The sequence below is a fragment of the Puma concolor genome, chromosome D2 (assembly GCF_028749965.1).
Source record: "Puma concolor isolate L17-30 chromosome D2, mPumCon1.1.hap2, whole genome shotgun sequence".
In the NCBI taxonomy this organism is placed as follows: Eukaryota; Metazoa; Chordata; class Mammalia; order Carnivora; family Felidae; genus Puma; species Puma concolor.
Genome location: NC_141677.1, coordinates 8,661,053 through 8,675,862, shown reverse-complemented (window position 1 = coordinate 8,675,862; position 14,810 = coordinate 8,661,053). Strand labels below are relative to the sequence as shown.

At 44.2% G+C, this 14,810-nt stretch overlaps 1 protein-coding gene across 2 annotated transcripts; it reads right to left on the bottom strand.

Moving 5' to 3' along the window:
- Window positions 1–6,810: 6,810 nt before the first annotated feature.
- Window positions 6,811–14,635, bottom strand: IFIT2 (interferon induced protein with tetratricopeptide repeats 2). 2 transcript variants are annotated; one of them, XM_025915055.2, is made up of 2 exons: window positions 14,436–14,635; window positions 6,811–10,081 (listed from the first exon to the last, which is right to left on the bottom strand). In XM_025915055.2, exons 1-2 carry the CDS (start codon window positions 14,438–14,440, stop codon window positions 8,677–8,679), a joined length of 1,410 nt encoding a protein of 469 aa, XP_025770840.1. In that variant the 5' UTR covers window positions 14,441–14,635; the 3' UTR covers window positions 6,811–8,676. The 2 variants fall into 2 exon arrangements, with proteins under 2 accessions (XP_025770840.1, XP_086535703.1); XM_086679577.1 differs by lacking the exon at window positions 14,436–14,635 and adding an exon at window positions 14,344–14,403 and having other exon boundaries at window positions 6,811–10,077.
- Window positions 14,636–14,810: the final 175 nt, after the last annotated feature.

Below are 14,810 nucleotides of genomic sequence, written 5' to 3'. Positions count from 1 at the left end.
TTAAATTCTTTATCGGGCATATTTCTTATCTCTGTTTCATCTAATTATTTTTCTGATATTTTTTCTTGTTCTCCTTTTGTTTTTTCTTTTGCAGAATATTCCTCAGGCTCCCCCTTTTGGTTGGCTTTCTGTGTTTATTTCTGTGGATTAGGTTGAATGGCTACTTCTCCTAAATTTGTCTTGTGAAAGGTATTCCCTGTGTAGATTGTGTATGTGGTGACTGCTGGCTGGCTGGAGCTGTGGCTGTAAATGCTAGTTATTCTTTTAAACAGTGGCTTTTTACAGAAAGAAGAAAGTAATGATAGGAATAGTGATGATTGATGATGATGATGATGATGATGATGATAATGGAAAGATAAAATAAAAGAAAGGAAAACAAAATAGAGAAAAAAGCAGAAAAGAAAAAAATGAATGAGAAGGAAAAAACAAAACCAAAAAGAACAAAATTAAAACAAAATGGGACAAATTTAAAAAAATAAAAAATAAGAAAATAAAAATTAATTAAAACCAAAACAAAATTAAAAAAAATACAGCATGGTTTATTTTCTGTCTCCCAGCACTACAGCAGTTGATGTGGGCTTGTGGACACTGGGGTTGCTGAGGTCACAAGCTCTCTGTGATGACTGGACGCACCACTTATGCTTTCCAGACTCTGTTCCACTCTGGGCTTGTAAGGTGGAGGGGAGGGAGCATCCCCACAGCTCCTCAGCCTTTTTATCTATTGTTTGTTTGTTTTTAAGAGAGAGAGAGAGAGAGAGAGAGAGTGAGCACGAGCGGAGTAGGGGCAGAGGGAGAGGGAGAGAGAGAACCCCAAGCAGACTCTGTGCTATCAGCACAGAACCTGATGTGGGGCTCAAACCCACGAACCATGCAATCGTGACCTGAACCAAGATCAAGAGTCGGACGCTTAACCAACTTGGCCTTTCTCACCTCTGGCTTATTTTCTGCCCCAGTGAGACCAGGGCTGGTATGGGCTTGTGGATCCTGTGCTTGCTGAGGTTGCAAACTCCCTGTGACCACTGCACCTGCCTGTTATGGTGTCCATACTCTGATCTGGGCTTTTAAGGTGGATGGGAACATAGACCATGTCGTTATCCAGTCCCTCTGACCTGGAGAGTGTTCCTGCAGCTCCTCCACTACTTGGCAGTCTTCTTGTGTTGTCTCTTATATGTTAAGAGACTAAGCCCCAGGACAGGGGGATCTGTTCTCAGTCCTTCAATACATTCCCTCCCCACTGCCATTGGCAGCGTTGGTGGTCAGAGTTCCCTTCCTTATGATGTCTCCGTCTCTCTGGCCATTTTCTCTATCTTTGGTTGTTCAGTAGCTGTTCAGTCAGCCGTCAGTACTTCAGGGGGAAATTGTTCTATTGATGGGTGTAATTTGGTGTGCCCTGGTAGAAGAAGCCAGTTCGGGGTTTTCCTACGTTGCCATCTTGGACCAGAATTCCCAGAAACTGCATTTTTAATAGCAGTGTGCAGGAGATTCTGATGTAGGGATTTCTGGGACCACATGATGCGAAAGACTATCCAGAAATATTCTGTGAAAAGTAGTTTCTTCCAGTAAATTTACTCCTGGGAGACAATTTGCAACTGGAGACCTGGGTTAATTTTGTGTGTTCAGTTTACTAGCTGTGGGATTGATTATCCATTAGTCAAATCACTGAGTCCGAATTTCCTTCTTGCCCCACGCGAAATACAGGAAGCCACGCCTGGGAGTGCAGTTTAGCTCTCTGAGGTCTCAGGCAATCCTTTAGTTTTCTCAGCTGTAAAATGGGAATAGTGACCCATGTAATAATGTTTAATGGCTGTCTGATAAGTTCATGTATTTATGCTTCAAGTCTTGAAGGAGTGATATTATCCTGAGAGATTTTTTAAAAGTTTTTCTAAAATTTCTTGGTCATGATGTGTATATACATAAAAACCTAGGGACCATAGTTCTTATGGCTGATTTGATGAAAGAATGGTCAGTTGGATAGGAGAAAGGCTCCCTCCGTTCTGCAACTACAGAAAGAAGAGATGCTTGCGTAACAAAGCTGGCATACGGTTTTTCCAACAGCAGGCATATCAGGAGATATCTCGAGCCCAGAGATTATTGTTGTATCTAGGGAAAGTAACCTGCAACTTGGAAAAGTCTGTAATTCTGATTGGTTGTCTTCCTTAACAATCTGTTATCCTGGTAGTAATAAAGTGGCATACCTTTATAAATGGTACAAATACTTGTGATACGATAAGAGGTGTCATACCCTTACACCCAGGTAGAAGGGGCCCTTGGCTTCAGCCCTGTGCCTTAGAGGGCCTCACATGTCATAGACAAACAAAAATGTAAATTTTTTTTTAAATTTTTTTTAATGTTTATTTATTTTTGAGACAGAGAGAGACAGAGCATGAACGGGGGAGGGTCAGAGAGAGGGAGTCACAGAATCCAAAACAGGCTCCAGGCTCTGAGCTGTCAGCACAGAGCCCGACGCGGGGCCTGAACTCACGCACCGCGAGATCATGACCTGAGCCGAAGTCGGACACTTAACCGACTGAGCCACCCAGGTGCCCCCCAAAATGTAAATTTTTAAGAGAACACATAGCATCTCTGTTGCTCAGAATGTGGTGCTTAACCCTGGCAGATCTTAACCCTGGCTTAGGCTTGTACACCCTAAGCATGCAGCCCAGGAGCAACGGGTCTCTGTGTCTTACCTTCTTTGCTGAAAGAGAAGGGAAGTTGTACGGTGCAAGTTTCCGTGTTGTGAGGGTGCTGACTTGAGAGCCACACATGGGTTTGGAGGGGCAGGGAAGGGGCTGAGTAATGGAAGTGGTCAGATTAGGGAAAAGGCAACTTTTCCTTTTCTGGTCAAAGCCTTCCTGTCAGCTTGAATACAATAGACTCTTATCTAAGAAAGAGTTATTTTCCAAGTACAGTGGTGCCGGCTGCCTACCTTCTTCTTCTCTTTCTTATTCTAATTCCTGGCTCAAGAAGTACTTATGAAGCAGTACAGTATTTGTACCCATCGCATATGGTTGAATAACATCCTGCATGTTAAGAAATTCACAGTCCTCTTAAATCTGTACCCATGTAGACCTAGATTTCTACACCAAGTCAAATTTCCTTCTCCATTTGGACCCTTCTTTTGTGCCAGTTTGCCCATGAATGGTTGTTTGGCACAGGTGTTTTAAAGTAAAATGCTCTCTGGGGCACCTGGGTGGCTCACTCGGTTAAGCGTCTCTTGATTTTGGCTCAGGTCATGATCTCACGGTTCATGAGTTTGAGCCCCACCTGAGGCTCTGCACTGACAGCATGGAGGCTGCTTGGGTTTCTCTCTCTCCCTCTCTCTCTGCCCCTCACCCGCTTGCGCTCTGTCTCTCTCTGTCTCAAAATAAAATAAACTTAAAAACCAAGTAAAATACTCCATAAATAAATAAATAAATAAATAAGTAAATAAATAAATAAATAAAGGCACCTGGGTGGCTCAGTCAGTTGAGCATCTGACTCTTGATTTTGGCTCAGGTCAGGATCTCACAGTTGGTGGGATCAAGTCCTGCATCAGGCTCTGCACCATCAGCATGGAGCCTGCTTGGGATTCAATCTCTCCCTCTGCTCTGGCCCCCCACTCATGCTCTCTTTCTAAATAAATAAACGAATAAAGAAATAAATATTAAAATGATAAAGACTAGATTTTCATACTCTACTCAGACAACAGGCTGGAGGATTTCTCCCAACATATCTGTGGAGTACAAAAGCAGTGAAGCAGCAACAGTATTTAAAATGCTAGTCATACGAAGGGTACAATACAATGAAAACAAACCTAGTGGCTAAAAATAGAAGGCAATGAAAGAAAAGCTTGCTTTCTTTATATTCATTTGGAACAAGAGTCAATTCATCAGTTAAGGAATCTACTTTTTGGCTATTATGAAATTTTTAACAGTTACATTGAAACATAATCCATATACTGTGCAATTGACCCACTTAGAGGGTACAGTTCAAAAGCTTTCACCATTTCACAGAGCTGTGCAACCATCCCCGCAGTAAATTTTAGAAGATTCTCATTCCCTGCAAAAGAAAAGTCCATGCCCCTTTGCTGTCACCTGTGATTCTGCCATTCACCCCAGCCCTAGGCAGCCACTATCCACGTTCTATCTCTATAGATTTTCCTTCTGTGAACATTTCATATTAATACACCTTTTGTGATTGGCTTCTTTCACTTACCGTAATATTTTCAAGGTTCATCTATGTTGGAGCATGTATCAGTACTACATTTATTTGCAATAATTGTAATAAGTACCACACTTTGTATTGATGAGTAATAATCCACTGTAGGGATATACCATATTTAATATGCCAATTTATCAGTTGATGAATCTACTTTTTGGCTATTATGCATAATGCTGCCATGAACATTCACGTCCAAGTTTATGTGAATGTGTTTTCATTTCTCTTGGGTATATAGGAATGGAAACACTGGGCTGTATGCTAAGTCTATGTTTAACCATTTGAGGAACTGAGGAACTGTTTGTCCGAGTCGCTGTACTGTTTTATACTAAGGATTTTAGTTAGTTTCCCTTTTTTCTTTTTCTCTTTTCTTTACTTTTTTTCTTTTTTCACGTAAGCTCCACACCCAGTGTGGAGCCCAACACAGGGCTTGAACTCAAGACCCTGAGATCGAGACCTGAGCTGAGATCCAGAGTCGGCTGCTCAACTGACTGAGCCACCCAGACACCCTTAGTGTGTCACAGCCTCCCAAGAAGCTACAGGTCACCAGCAATGAACAATTACACTGTAAATCATACTTACTTGTCAATCCTAATTACTCCCTTCCTAAAACTAAGTGATGAGGGAAATGGTAGAGGAAGGAGGGAGAGAGGAGCATATCGTCTCTGGGTGGAATCCACATTTCCCAGGTTGGCGTCCAAGGTCGATTGTGCATACAGTAGGGACCTTACAGTCTTACCTGAGTTTATCTTCAGGATTTGGACCCTTCCAATGTTTCTAGTTGCACTGGATGCAGGTTGTGAAAATCTGTTGACATGAGGTAGGAAGGAAGATAAAAATGGAGCATGACTCAAGGTCTGCTGCCCCTGGGGGCTGTCTCTCAGCTCTATGGAAAAAGGGGCTATGAGCAGAAGCTGACGAACCTTCCACTGAAGACTCTAATGCTGGCAAATACTCAGTATTGCTTAACACCCAGACGGATGAGAGGAATTCTCCTTACTCCTTCACGGGCACTAACACAGGTGAGAACATCTTTGGCAGGATATCAGTAAGCTCTCAAGGTGGCAACCAGAGGCGATATATCGAGGCAGTTTTATGAGCAGAGGACGTTAGTGCACGTAGGTGGGAACAATATGAATAACAGATGTGATTAGAAAATTCTGTCAGGCTTGTTCCTCGACACCCGTGAGATGCCTCCTCGAATTAGCTGGGTGGGTATCCGAGGGGAGTCACATGCCCTGCACTGAGAAATGTGGTTAAGAGTCAGGGAGTTTTGACTCATTCCAAATAACATGGCTCCATTTGTTGTCCCTGGATAGCGAGATTTCAGGAAACATGAGCAACCAACATAATTTTGTCTATTGTTTTCTAATCATTTCTGTCAGCGTTAAGTCCTCAAATAAAAATTGAGTATAACACATTATATCTCTTCCCTGTTCTTTCCACCTGTGTCCTTTCAGGATCCTGAAAGGATCCAAGCACTGGTTTTTCTGGCGTCACTTGCCTGGACAAGATGGTGTGCATCCAGTATACCTTCTTTGGCACTCCACAGACGCCAGTGGTTCTCTCTCAAGGTTGGCCTACCTGCCCATCTTACCTTCCGCTCAGAGCACCCCTGCCCTTCCTCCCCAAGCACCAGATCCAATAATAAGGAAGCTAAACCTTGCCCTGAGATGTATGCTTGTTCAATTCAGTCCAGTGGAATGAGTTTACCGTTGCAGCTGGTGTGAGTTGCATTTTCCACTAGAGGTCTTGGAAAACAAGAGACTTCGGGGCCTTTTGTCTCTTTCTATTCTTTAATTAATAGGAAAACCTCTCCAACAGGCATTTAGATTGCCTCCAGGATGGAGCATAAAAGAGAATGGGTGACAGTCATTTCCCGTAAAGGAGGTCAGAAGAGGAGAGAGAATGCGGATGGCAGCACGTGGTGTTAACAAGATAAAACGGAAAGAAGAGAGGGAGCCCACCCTCTGGCAGAGTGTGGGGTTGGGGTGTTTGTGCGCATGAGGGTGCATGGTGGTGGGGGTCAGGGTGTAAGCTGAAGTCCTGGATTCGTAAGGTAGAGGGGAAAAAAGCCTGTAGTATTCAGTGGTTAGAATGTTAGACCAATCTGGGTTATATATAGTTCGTAACCCGCATGACATTCCGTTAATCAGTAGCTGGGTCTGGAAGACTTAAGGTGCAGCAAATTTTGAAAAAAAACAGAAACCGCCCCCCCCTTTATATTCCATCACCTCTAAGTTATTTATTAATTAAATCTTTTGCTTTATTCAAGAATCGATGCTCTGCATACCAGTGATCTCAAGTGCACACAACACTATTGTTTTTTTAATTTATTTATTTATTTTGAGAGAGAGAGAGAGAGCTCGTGAGCGAGCATTAGTGGGGGAGGGACAGAGAGAGAAAGGGAGAGAGAGAGAGAGAGAGAGAGAGAGAGAGAGAATCCCAAGCAGGCTGCGTGCTCAGCTCGGAGCCCGACACGGGGCTCAGTCCCACGACTGTGAGATCATGACCTGAGCTGAAATCAAGAGTTGGATGCCTAACTGAGCCACCTAGGTGCCCCCACAACACTATGTTTAATGCAAAGATAACATGAAAAGTGTTGTTATATAGTTGCAATTGTTTTAAATATAATTTATTGTCAGATTGGCTAACATACAGTGTATACAGCGTGCTCTAGATTCCCGTGATTCATTGCTTACCTACAACACCCAGTGCTCATCCCAATGAGTGCCCTCCTCAATGCCCATCACCCAAAGTTGTAATTTTTCATTTAAAAAAAACTTGAAGTTTATATAATGTTTTCATTTCTTAGTAAAAATGTTAAATATACTTAAATCTATTGAAATATACTTGACATATAACACTGCAGCTTTAAGGTTGATTTGACACATTTATATACCATAATATGATTGTAGCAATAGTTACTACCTGTATCATGTCATATATTTATCATTTCTTTTCTGTGGTATGAGTAATTAAGATCTAGCCTCTTAGCAAGTTTGATGATTATAATACGATATTGTTATCTACAGTCACTATACTACACATTAGATCTCCAGTACTTTCTTATTAATCAGTTGTAAGTTTGTACCCTTAAACATCTCTCCTATTCCCCCAACCCCCAACCCCTGGTAACTGCCATTTAAATTTAAATTAATCGGAACAGGCAAATCTTTTCCAACCCAGAGGGTGACTGATGGTCTCAGGCTGGGTCAACCGACTTTGTTTTGGTTCACATGGACCCTGATGTCATGGGGCATTCAGTATTTACCTAGAAAACCCCAGTCACCCCAAGCAAATCATGAATTTTGTGGTTTCCTTGAAGATTTTCAGGGTGAAAAGCAGTTTTATATCACCTAATATAAAAACGTCTAGTCGGGGGAAAACCCCTCCATTATTGATGTCATCTGACAAGACCTTTCTCTAGGTCCTTGGCTTCCAAAGGAGCCTTCTGTTCTGTTACTTTCCCATCACCTTGAACCTGGGCACTTTTGAACAAAGCACGACTTCATCTTACAAGGAAATTTTCCAAATAATGGCCAAGAAAATGAAAATTTTCTCCATAGGATTACGGTCTACAGTGACAAACCAGCATTCTCTCTTTCTCTATTTTGCCTACTCGATCCCTGTCCCTACTGGTGTAATATTTATTTTTCCACATGTTTTAGAGAAATGTATTATTTTGGTTTCTAGCATTTGCGCACAATCCCCTTTTTTATTCTTCACGCGCTGTGTTACAGGGAGGGTGGAATGGAAGCGAAACCTCCCCACGTGCCTCCCAAAACCCTTGTACTGTGATTGCCTGATCCCATGGCTTGTCCTGGGTGTGTTCCTTCTAAATTCAACCTGTTCTCTGCTCTCTTTTCTTCAAACTACGTTCCCAATTCAGTTAATGGGACAGTTGAACTCAGGTTGTATAGGACAGTCTAGATGGAAGACTGTCTGGGGGGAGGAGGCAGAAGTGGGGGAGAAGAGACACCCAGCCCTATGTAGGCTTTGGTGCCCCAGCCTTTAAATGGAAACAGCACTTTGGTGTCTATGCAGGGCCAAACCGTATAGGATCTAAGGGTGGAAAAACATTACAAAAAATGGACCACAGTGTTACAGATGTGAGGAATCTGGCTGCTTTATATAAACATAAAGACAAACCCAAAGCATCACCCAGGGAGGATGACTAAGGGAATGTCACAATGCATAGTGCTCCCAGGAGGTCAATTCGGAACTAGCCCTCTTACCAAGTCCCAGGGCCACCCCCCCTACTCCAATCTAGTCCCTGTCTCAGAAAAGCCTGAGTGATCCATGTGTAAACACTCTACGCAGTGGGTTCCTCTGTAAACCTGGTCCAGACTGGTGGCCAGTGGCTCGGTCCAGGCCTACGCCATACCAGTTGAGAAGTATCTTGAACACAAACTACTTGGTGGAGGGGTTTCTGCTTCCCTTCCCGTCACCATCCCACGGGCACCATATCCTGATTCCTCATTCCTCAGGGGAAGATGCTGAAGGGAGGAAGCTTCCGGAATCCAAATGCCTCTCCGACTTTTCCTCTGCTGGCCGCATCTCTGTACCCAGCTCCTGAAGAAACTCCAAGAGGTGCAAAGCGACAGAATCCGCCCCGTTTTTAGAAAGCCTGACACTGGCAATTTTTTGCAGCTTATTTTTCATCTTTTCTGTCTCCTTTGAGTCCTGCTTTATTTTCACACCCTGTATGAAATGGTGGATGGCTCTGTCCTCGCTCTTCAGCTGGTAGAGCTGGAAGTTGCCATAGCGCAGGTGGAGGACTTGTTTGGCTACGGGAGAAAGCTCTTTGCAGAATTCCTTTTGGAAGTAGCACTCTGCTTCGTCGTACTGACCTGCTTGTGCATAGAGGCAGGCCAGATAGGAGCAGACACAGGGGTGGTTTGCATCGGCCTCCTCCACTCTCTTCAAATGATACACAGCTTGCTCAATGGCTTCCTGTAACTTTTCTCTTCTCCAGGACATGCCATTCTTTCCTGTGTCCTGTAGGATATCGAGGACTTTTGCCCTGTAGCAGCACCCAGTGTAGTAATGCAGATAGGCATTGTTGGGCATGCCTTCTAGAGCCTTTAGAAGCAGTTCGATAGCTTTGTCTAGGGCTCCTTTTCTTTTAAACAGCTTCGCTGCTCCACAAAGCACGTCGGTTGCACACGGGGCCCCCTCCAAAGCTTCCTCCACAAGCCTCTCTCCTTCACCTTCTTCCTTCATCCCCTGAAGTTTCAGAGCCAAGAGCACTTTCGCATACCGGTTGTCAGGATTCAGCTGAATGGCCCGCCTCAGAGGGTCGACGGGATCCTGAGGCAGCGGCCAGGTGTCCAGACGGTAGCTCGCGATGGCCAGGCCAGAGCTGAATTCTGCGTTCTGGGGATTCCTTTCCAGAGCCTTCTCAAAGCACACCTTGGCCCTCTCGTTGTGCTTTCCTCCACACTGTAACCGGGCCCACCCCTCCTCACAGTCCATCTCAGGACTCTCGATTCTGTAGGGGCTGCGGAACTTCTCGCATACCCGTCGCACCTTGTCCACATACATCTGAGCGTCTGCGGGTCTGCCCAGGTGGTAGTAGACCCAGGCGTAGTTTCCCCAGGTGACCAGACTTCTGATGTCTGCCTGCTCCGCGTGCTCCCGCTGGATCAGCTCCTCAGCCCTCTGTAGGCACCCCAGGGCAGCCTCATCGTGGCCTCTGCGGTGTTTTATGTAGGCCAGTATGTTGAACACCGTGGCTTTGAATTCGTTGTTCTGGAACTCCGTCGTGTTACATACCTCGTCTTCAAAGTCATCCAACGACTTTCCTCCCTCCACCAAGTTCCACGTGAAATGGCATTTAAGTTGCCGCAGACAACTCTCCAAGGTGTTTCTGGTGGTCTCACTGGAGGGCGAAACAGAGAGATGGACACTTTGAGACACAGCACGGATTCTCCAGGAGCAGGGCAGACACAACTCTCCTCTCCTCCTCAAGGGTGTTCACCCCGCTCAAAAGAGAACAATATTTCCTGTTTGTTTCTTTCTATATTTTGGCCTATGCATTAAATGCACAGAGACTCGGGGATTGGGTGACTGGGCGGCAGAGGAATTAAGGAGAGGGCAGTGGTGGAGTTGGGGGAGGGATGCTCTGAGCCCGGGGCTGGGTTTCCCTGAACAAGGTGGTTTCCATCAGGTAGTGCTGGGTCAAGCCTGGGGGAAGGGATTCCAGCCCACGGTGGACCTGATGCGGTTTTGAAGAAAGGCTATTTGATTACTTTCTGTTTCTGTTCATCTTACCTAGCATTTACTTCCGTGTTTTGAAGATGTTAGCTTTAGAATGGACTATTCTTTTAATGTTTTGCCGGCTTGATTTTAATCTTATTATCCCTCTGAAGTTCAGCTGCATTTTGTCCCCTGTAGTTTTAGTTCCTTAGTTCTTCGTCTGTCCTTTTTAGCATTATTCCTTTCTATAGCCTATCTTATTAATAAGTTTTCCATATATCCTTAATTGATTTTCTTTGTTTATCCAAACTTTTTTTTTAATCCCATTGGCTTTGTCTTGTCTTTTTATTTTATTACTATTATTATTACTATTATTACTATTTTTTTAATGTTTACTTTTGAAAGAGAGAGACAGAGCATGAGCAGGGGAGGGGCAGAGGAGAGGGAGACACAGAATCCGAAGCAGGCTCCAGGCTCTGAGCTGTCAGCACAGAGCCCGACACAGGGCTCAAACTCACAAACTGTGAGATCATGACCTGAGCTGAAGTCAGATGCTTAACAAACTGAGCCACCAAGGTGCCCCTGTCTTGTCTTTTTATTAATTCAGCATTCTCTGTCCTCATTTTATCTGCACTTTTACATTTTAACCATTTAAATTGTATTTCAATAATTCTAAATTCTTACTTCTTCTGCTTTTGTATTATTCTACCCCTTAATTTTATTATATATGCTAGCAATGTTTTAAACTTTTATTTTGGAATAAAATATGATCATTTTTTTCTCCCCTCCACCCCCACCTCTATTTCTTAGTCTGGAGATTTCTGTTCTTAACATCTCCCATTGTGTTGGTCTATTAAAAATTTTGCATTTGTTGCTTTAATTATCTTTGGAAATTTTATTTTTCCTCTCCTATGGTTTGCTTTCACTCATGGTGTTAGAAGTGCAGCTCTGGGAGGGGGCTCAGAAGACAGCTAGCATCTTCTGTTATGGGAAATGCTTCTTTTCCCTTAAGGTACTCTTGAAACTCTTCTGGAAGAATTTTCCACTCCCTTCAGTGTTAGTTCTTTAAAATGGAATGGAATGGAATAGAATGGAATAAAATAAAATAAAATATAAAATAAAATAAAAACTCTCCACCCCAAAACCCCATCTTAGATAACTTCAGCGACGAGAAGGTTAAAAATCATCAACTGCCCCAAATCGTTTCTCTGCATTGCCTATGTAGTGGAGTCCCTGAAATGTTGCTCTTTCTCACTAAAAAAAATTTTTTTTCTTCAGGGTATATGTTAATTAACCCTTTTATGAGGAGCTGATATTCTAAATGTTACGAATTCTGACATAGACAAGCAGTAGATATCTGGGAAGTTACATAATGTGGCAAATACCGCTGTTGAAATGTTGTCCAAATGGAAGATTATATTCCTCCATTTTCTTCTTGTCCCCTATCTTTCACTTTTGATACCCTCCCCCACCCCCATCCCCCAATTTGATGACTAGATCAGGGCTGGGCACCCAAACTCAAGTGGAAGCTGGAAATGGAAGTGCAAGGGAGCTGGTTTTCTGGAGTCAAAGAGAGCACCGTGCACACTGGAGGTGTCATGGCGTCCACGATCTGCAGCACACAATGGAGTGGCTGTGACTGGATACACATGCACAGGACAGAGACTCTGGGGCTCCCAAGCTCTCCTTTGTCCTGTTCTGGCCCTCTAGAACAGTGGCTGGCTCTAGTCATGTGTGTGGGTCCTGTGAGCCCTTCCAGGAACTTTAAATCAGTCCCTGTTCATTTCTGTTACTTGAATCAGATGGAGACTCAACTACCCCAGGTAGAATAAACAGAAGAGATGAAGGAAAATGGATAGGAGTTCCTGCTTGGGGAAGGACCCTCTGTCCTTTCAAAGCCCTGGATAGGTCTTAGTGAAAAGCCAGGATGTCTGAGCCTCTTGATGTAATATGGGGGTTGGTGTGTGTGTGTGTGTGTGTGTGTGTGTGCGCGTGCGCACACACACACACGCACACATGTATATGTATGTGAGCCCAGGAGAGTGCCTGGTGTGGTTTCTGTCACTGTAATGACAGCAGCCTCCCCTTGAAAAGTTCACGTCCGACCTGATCTATTTTCCTTCTCAATAAGGTTTCAGGAAGATTCCCTTAGCACATAAGCTCTTTAGCAGCTTTCTCATTCTATAAAAGAAACAGAGTGAATACAGTTGAAATTATTGCCAACATATAGAGCATATGGTCAATTGTGCATTTGCAGGAGAGAGGCACTTACTATACACACTTAGGTAAAATCCCTTTGAGCAGCCATTCAAAAGCATCCAATTTCACTGTGTGATTATGGGCTTTTATTTCTACCAGTGAATCAGAAGCTGGTTCCAGACACTTGCTTCCTGGATTCAGACTTGTGAAAATTATGCTCCTGATACCTCTAGAAGCACCAACTGTATACACACAACACTTTCTTCCCCTGCTTCTGGTCTGGATGAAAGCCACGGTGATGGTTGTTTACTGGGCTCAGAGCCAATGCCGTTACCAGTGTCTTAGAGCAGTTAGAAATGGACATCCTTGGACCTCAACCTAGGATTACCAAATCCGAATCTGAAGTGGGGACTTGAGCCCAGGAATGGTCTTCAGCAAGCCCTCCAATTAGACCTCATGCATGCTCAAATTAAAGAACCACTACCTTAGAATGCAGGGCCAGTGCCTGGTGACAGTGCCCATAGCTAAGGGACCGAAGACAATTAGGAGAGATACTGATAGGTCTGTGTTCTTAAGGGGAAGACTCTAAGAGAGACCACACTGAAGTTCTAAGAAATATTTCTTTTTTTTTTTTTTAATTTTTTTTTTCAACGTTTATTTATTTTTGGGACAGAGAGAGACAGAGCATGAACAGGGGAGGGGCAGAGAGAGAGGGAGACACAGAATCGGAAACAGGCTCCAGGCTCTGAGCCATCAGCCCAGAGCCTGACGCGGGGCTCGAACTCACGGACCGCGAGGTCATGACCTGGCTGAAGTCGGACACTTAACCGACTGCGCCACCCAGGCGCCCCATAAGAAATATTTCTAAATATTCTGAGTTACTCTCAAACAGACATCTGGAAATAGATCAAATCTTTCTATTTCTTATCAGACACACATGTAGAGGAGCAGAAAAAAATATCATTTCAAGAAGAGAGAGCAGGAAACTTATAGAAGGAGGGCAATGTATCCCCTAGGAAGTAAGTGCCGGGGTGGGTGTCTCCAGATTCTGGAGCTCCCAGGCCTGAGGCATAGGCATCTAGTCTGTTCACCCCACCCTCACGCTGGAGAAAACAGAAATCTCCCTTCCTACCCTTCTTCCTTCCCGGGAAATCTTAGGTTTCTGAGGTGTGAGAGCATTTTTGAGGTGGGGGCTATTTTCTCCAAGCACCCTGCCTCCAATTCATACTTCAGAGAGAAGGACTCTAGCTAATCAGTAGCATTTGGAGGTAAAATATATTTCTATTGAGTGAATGAATACATTTTACCAGCCCTAATACAAATCTGAGATGAATGAGCACATTAAAAGTAAAATCTAGCTTAGCATGAGCTGGGGTTGCTACCCAGAGTACATTTTAACAATATCTGCCCAAAAGAGATTGTTCGTGAAATAAGAATCCTATTAAAAGCCCCCACTTAATCCTTTCAAAACAAAAGAGAGTCTACAGGAGCAATTCCCCCAGATCCATCTTTACATGAAGCACCTGCCTGATAAAGCATCTCTCTCTCTCTGCCTTTCCCCCACTCCCTCCCTCCTCTGGACCTCAGCTGTCAGCTTCCCTAGGAGAGACGCCCTAACAAAGCTTGACTGCGTGGGGCAGAAAATAACAGAAATAAGCCAGCCAGCTTCGGTAAGACAAACACACGACTACAGACAGATGCGCAGCAAGGCTACAGGCAAACACTAAAGCAAAACAAATCGGGAACTCGTGTTTCAGGAGCATGGCTGTATAGGATTTGCATTCCACAACGAGATTGATTGGACATTTTCAACACGATCAGAGCAGGCGAATCTTTACCTCATGATCACGGGGCACTTCTCAACTGTTCTGAAAGGCTGCAGCTCAGGCCACTGTGCTCTCCGGAAATCTTCCTCCTCTGCCTCAGAGAGATGCTAAGGAGACCTATATATGGAAGCATCACCTGGTTTCTTTACCTCGCTTTCTCCCGCAGTTGGCTTGAGGAAAGAGAAACTGAAACTGGAAAGTGAAACTGGCAAGACTCCTAGGGAAAATGAACCTTGAGTAAGGGCCAAGCCTATAGCACCCCCGCGGCCCCACCCTGCAGTGAGTCAGAACTTCCTCTTTGTTGTGATGTCCTAGATCAGCTGACATCAAGGCAGCCCAGCGTGGAGAAGGATGCATACACGTATCAAGCACCAAGCACCCTGCTTC

Bases quoted from the DNA above. Each gene is read 5' to 3' on its own strand.
- IFIT2 (XM_086679577.1), bottom strand. From the start codon at position 14,403: ATGTCCAATCAATCTCGTTGTGGAATGCAAATCCTATACAGCCATGCT. The intron at 10,078-14,343 runs GTTCCCGATTTG...CCCTCCAGTGAG, and splicing joins GCCATGCTCCTGAAACACGA to ACCACCAGAAACACCTTGGA.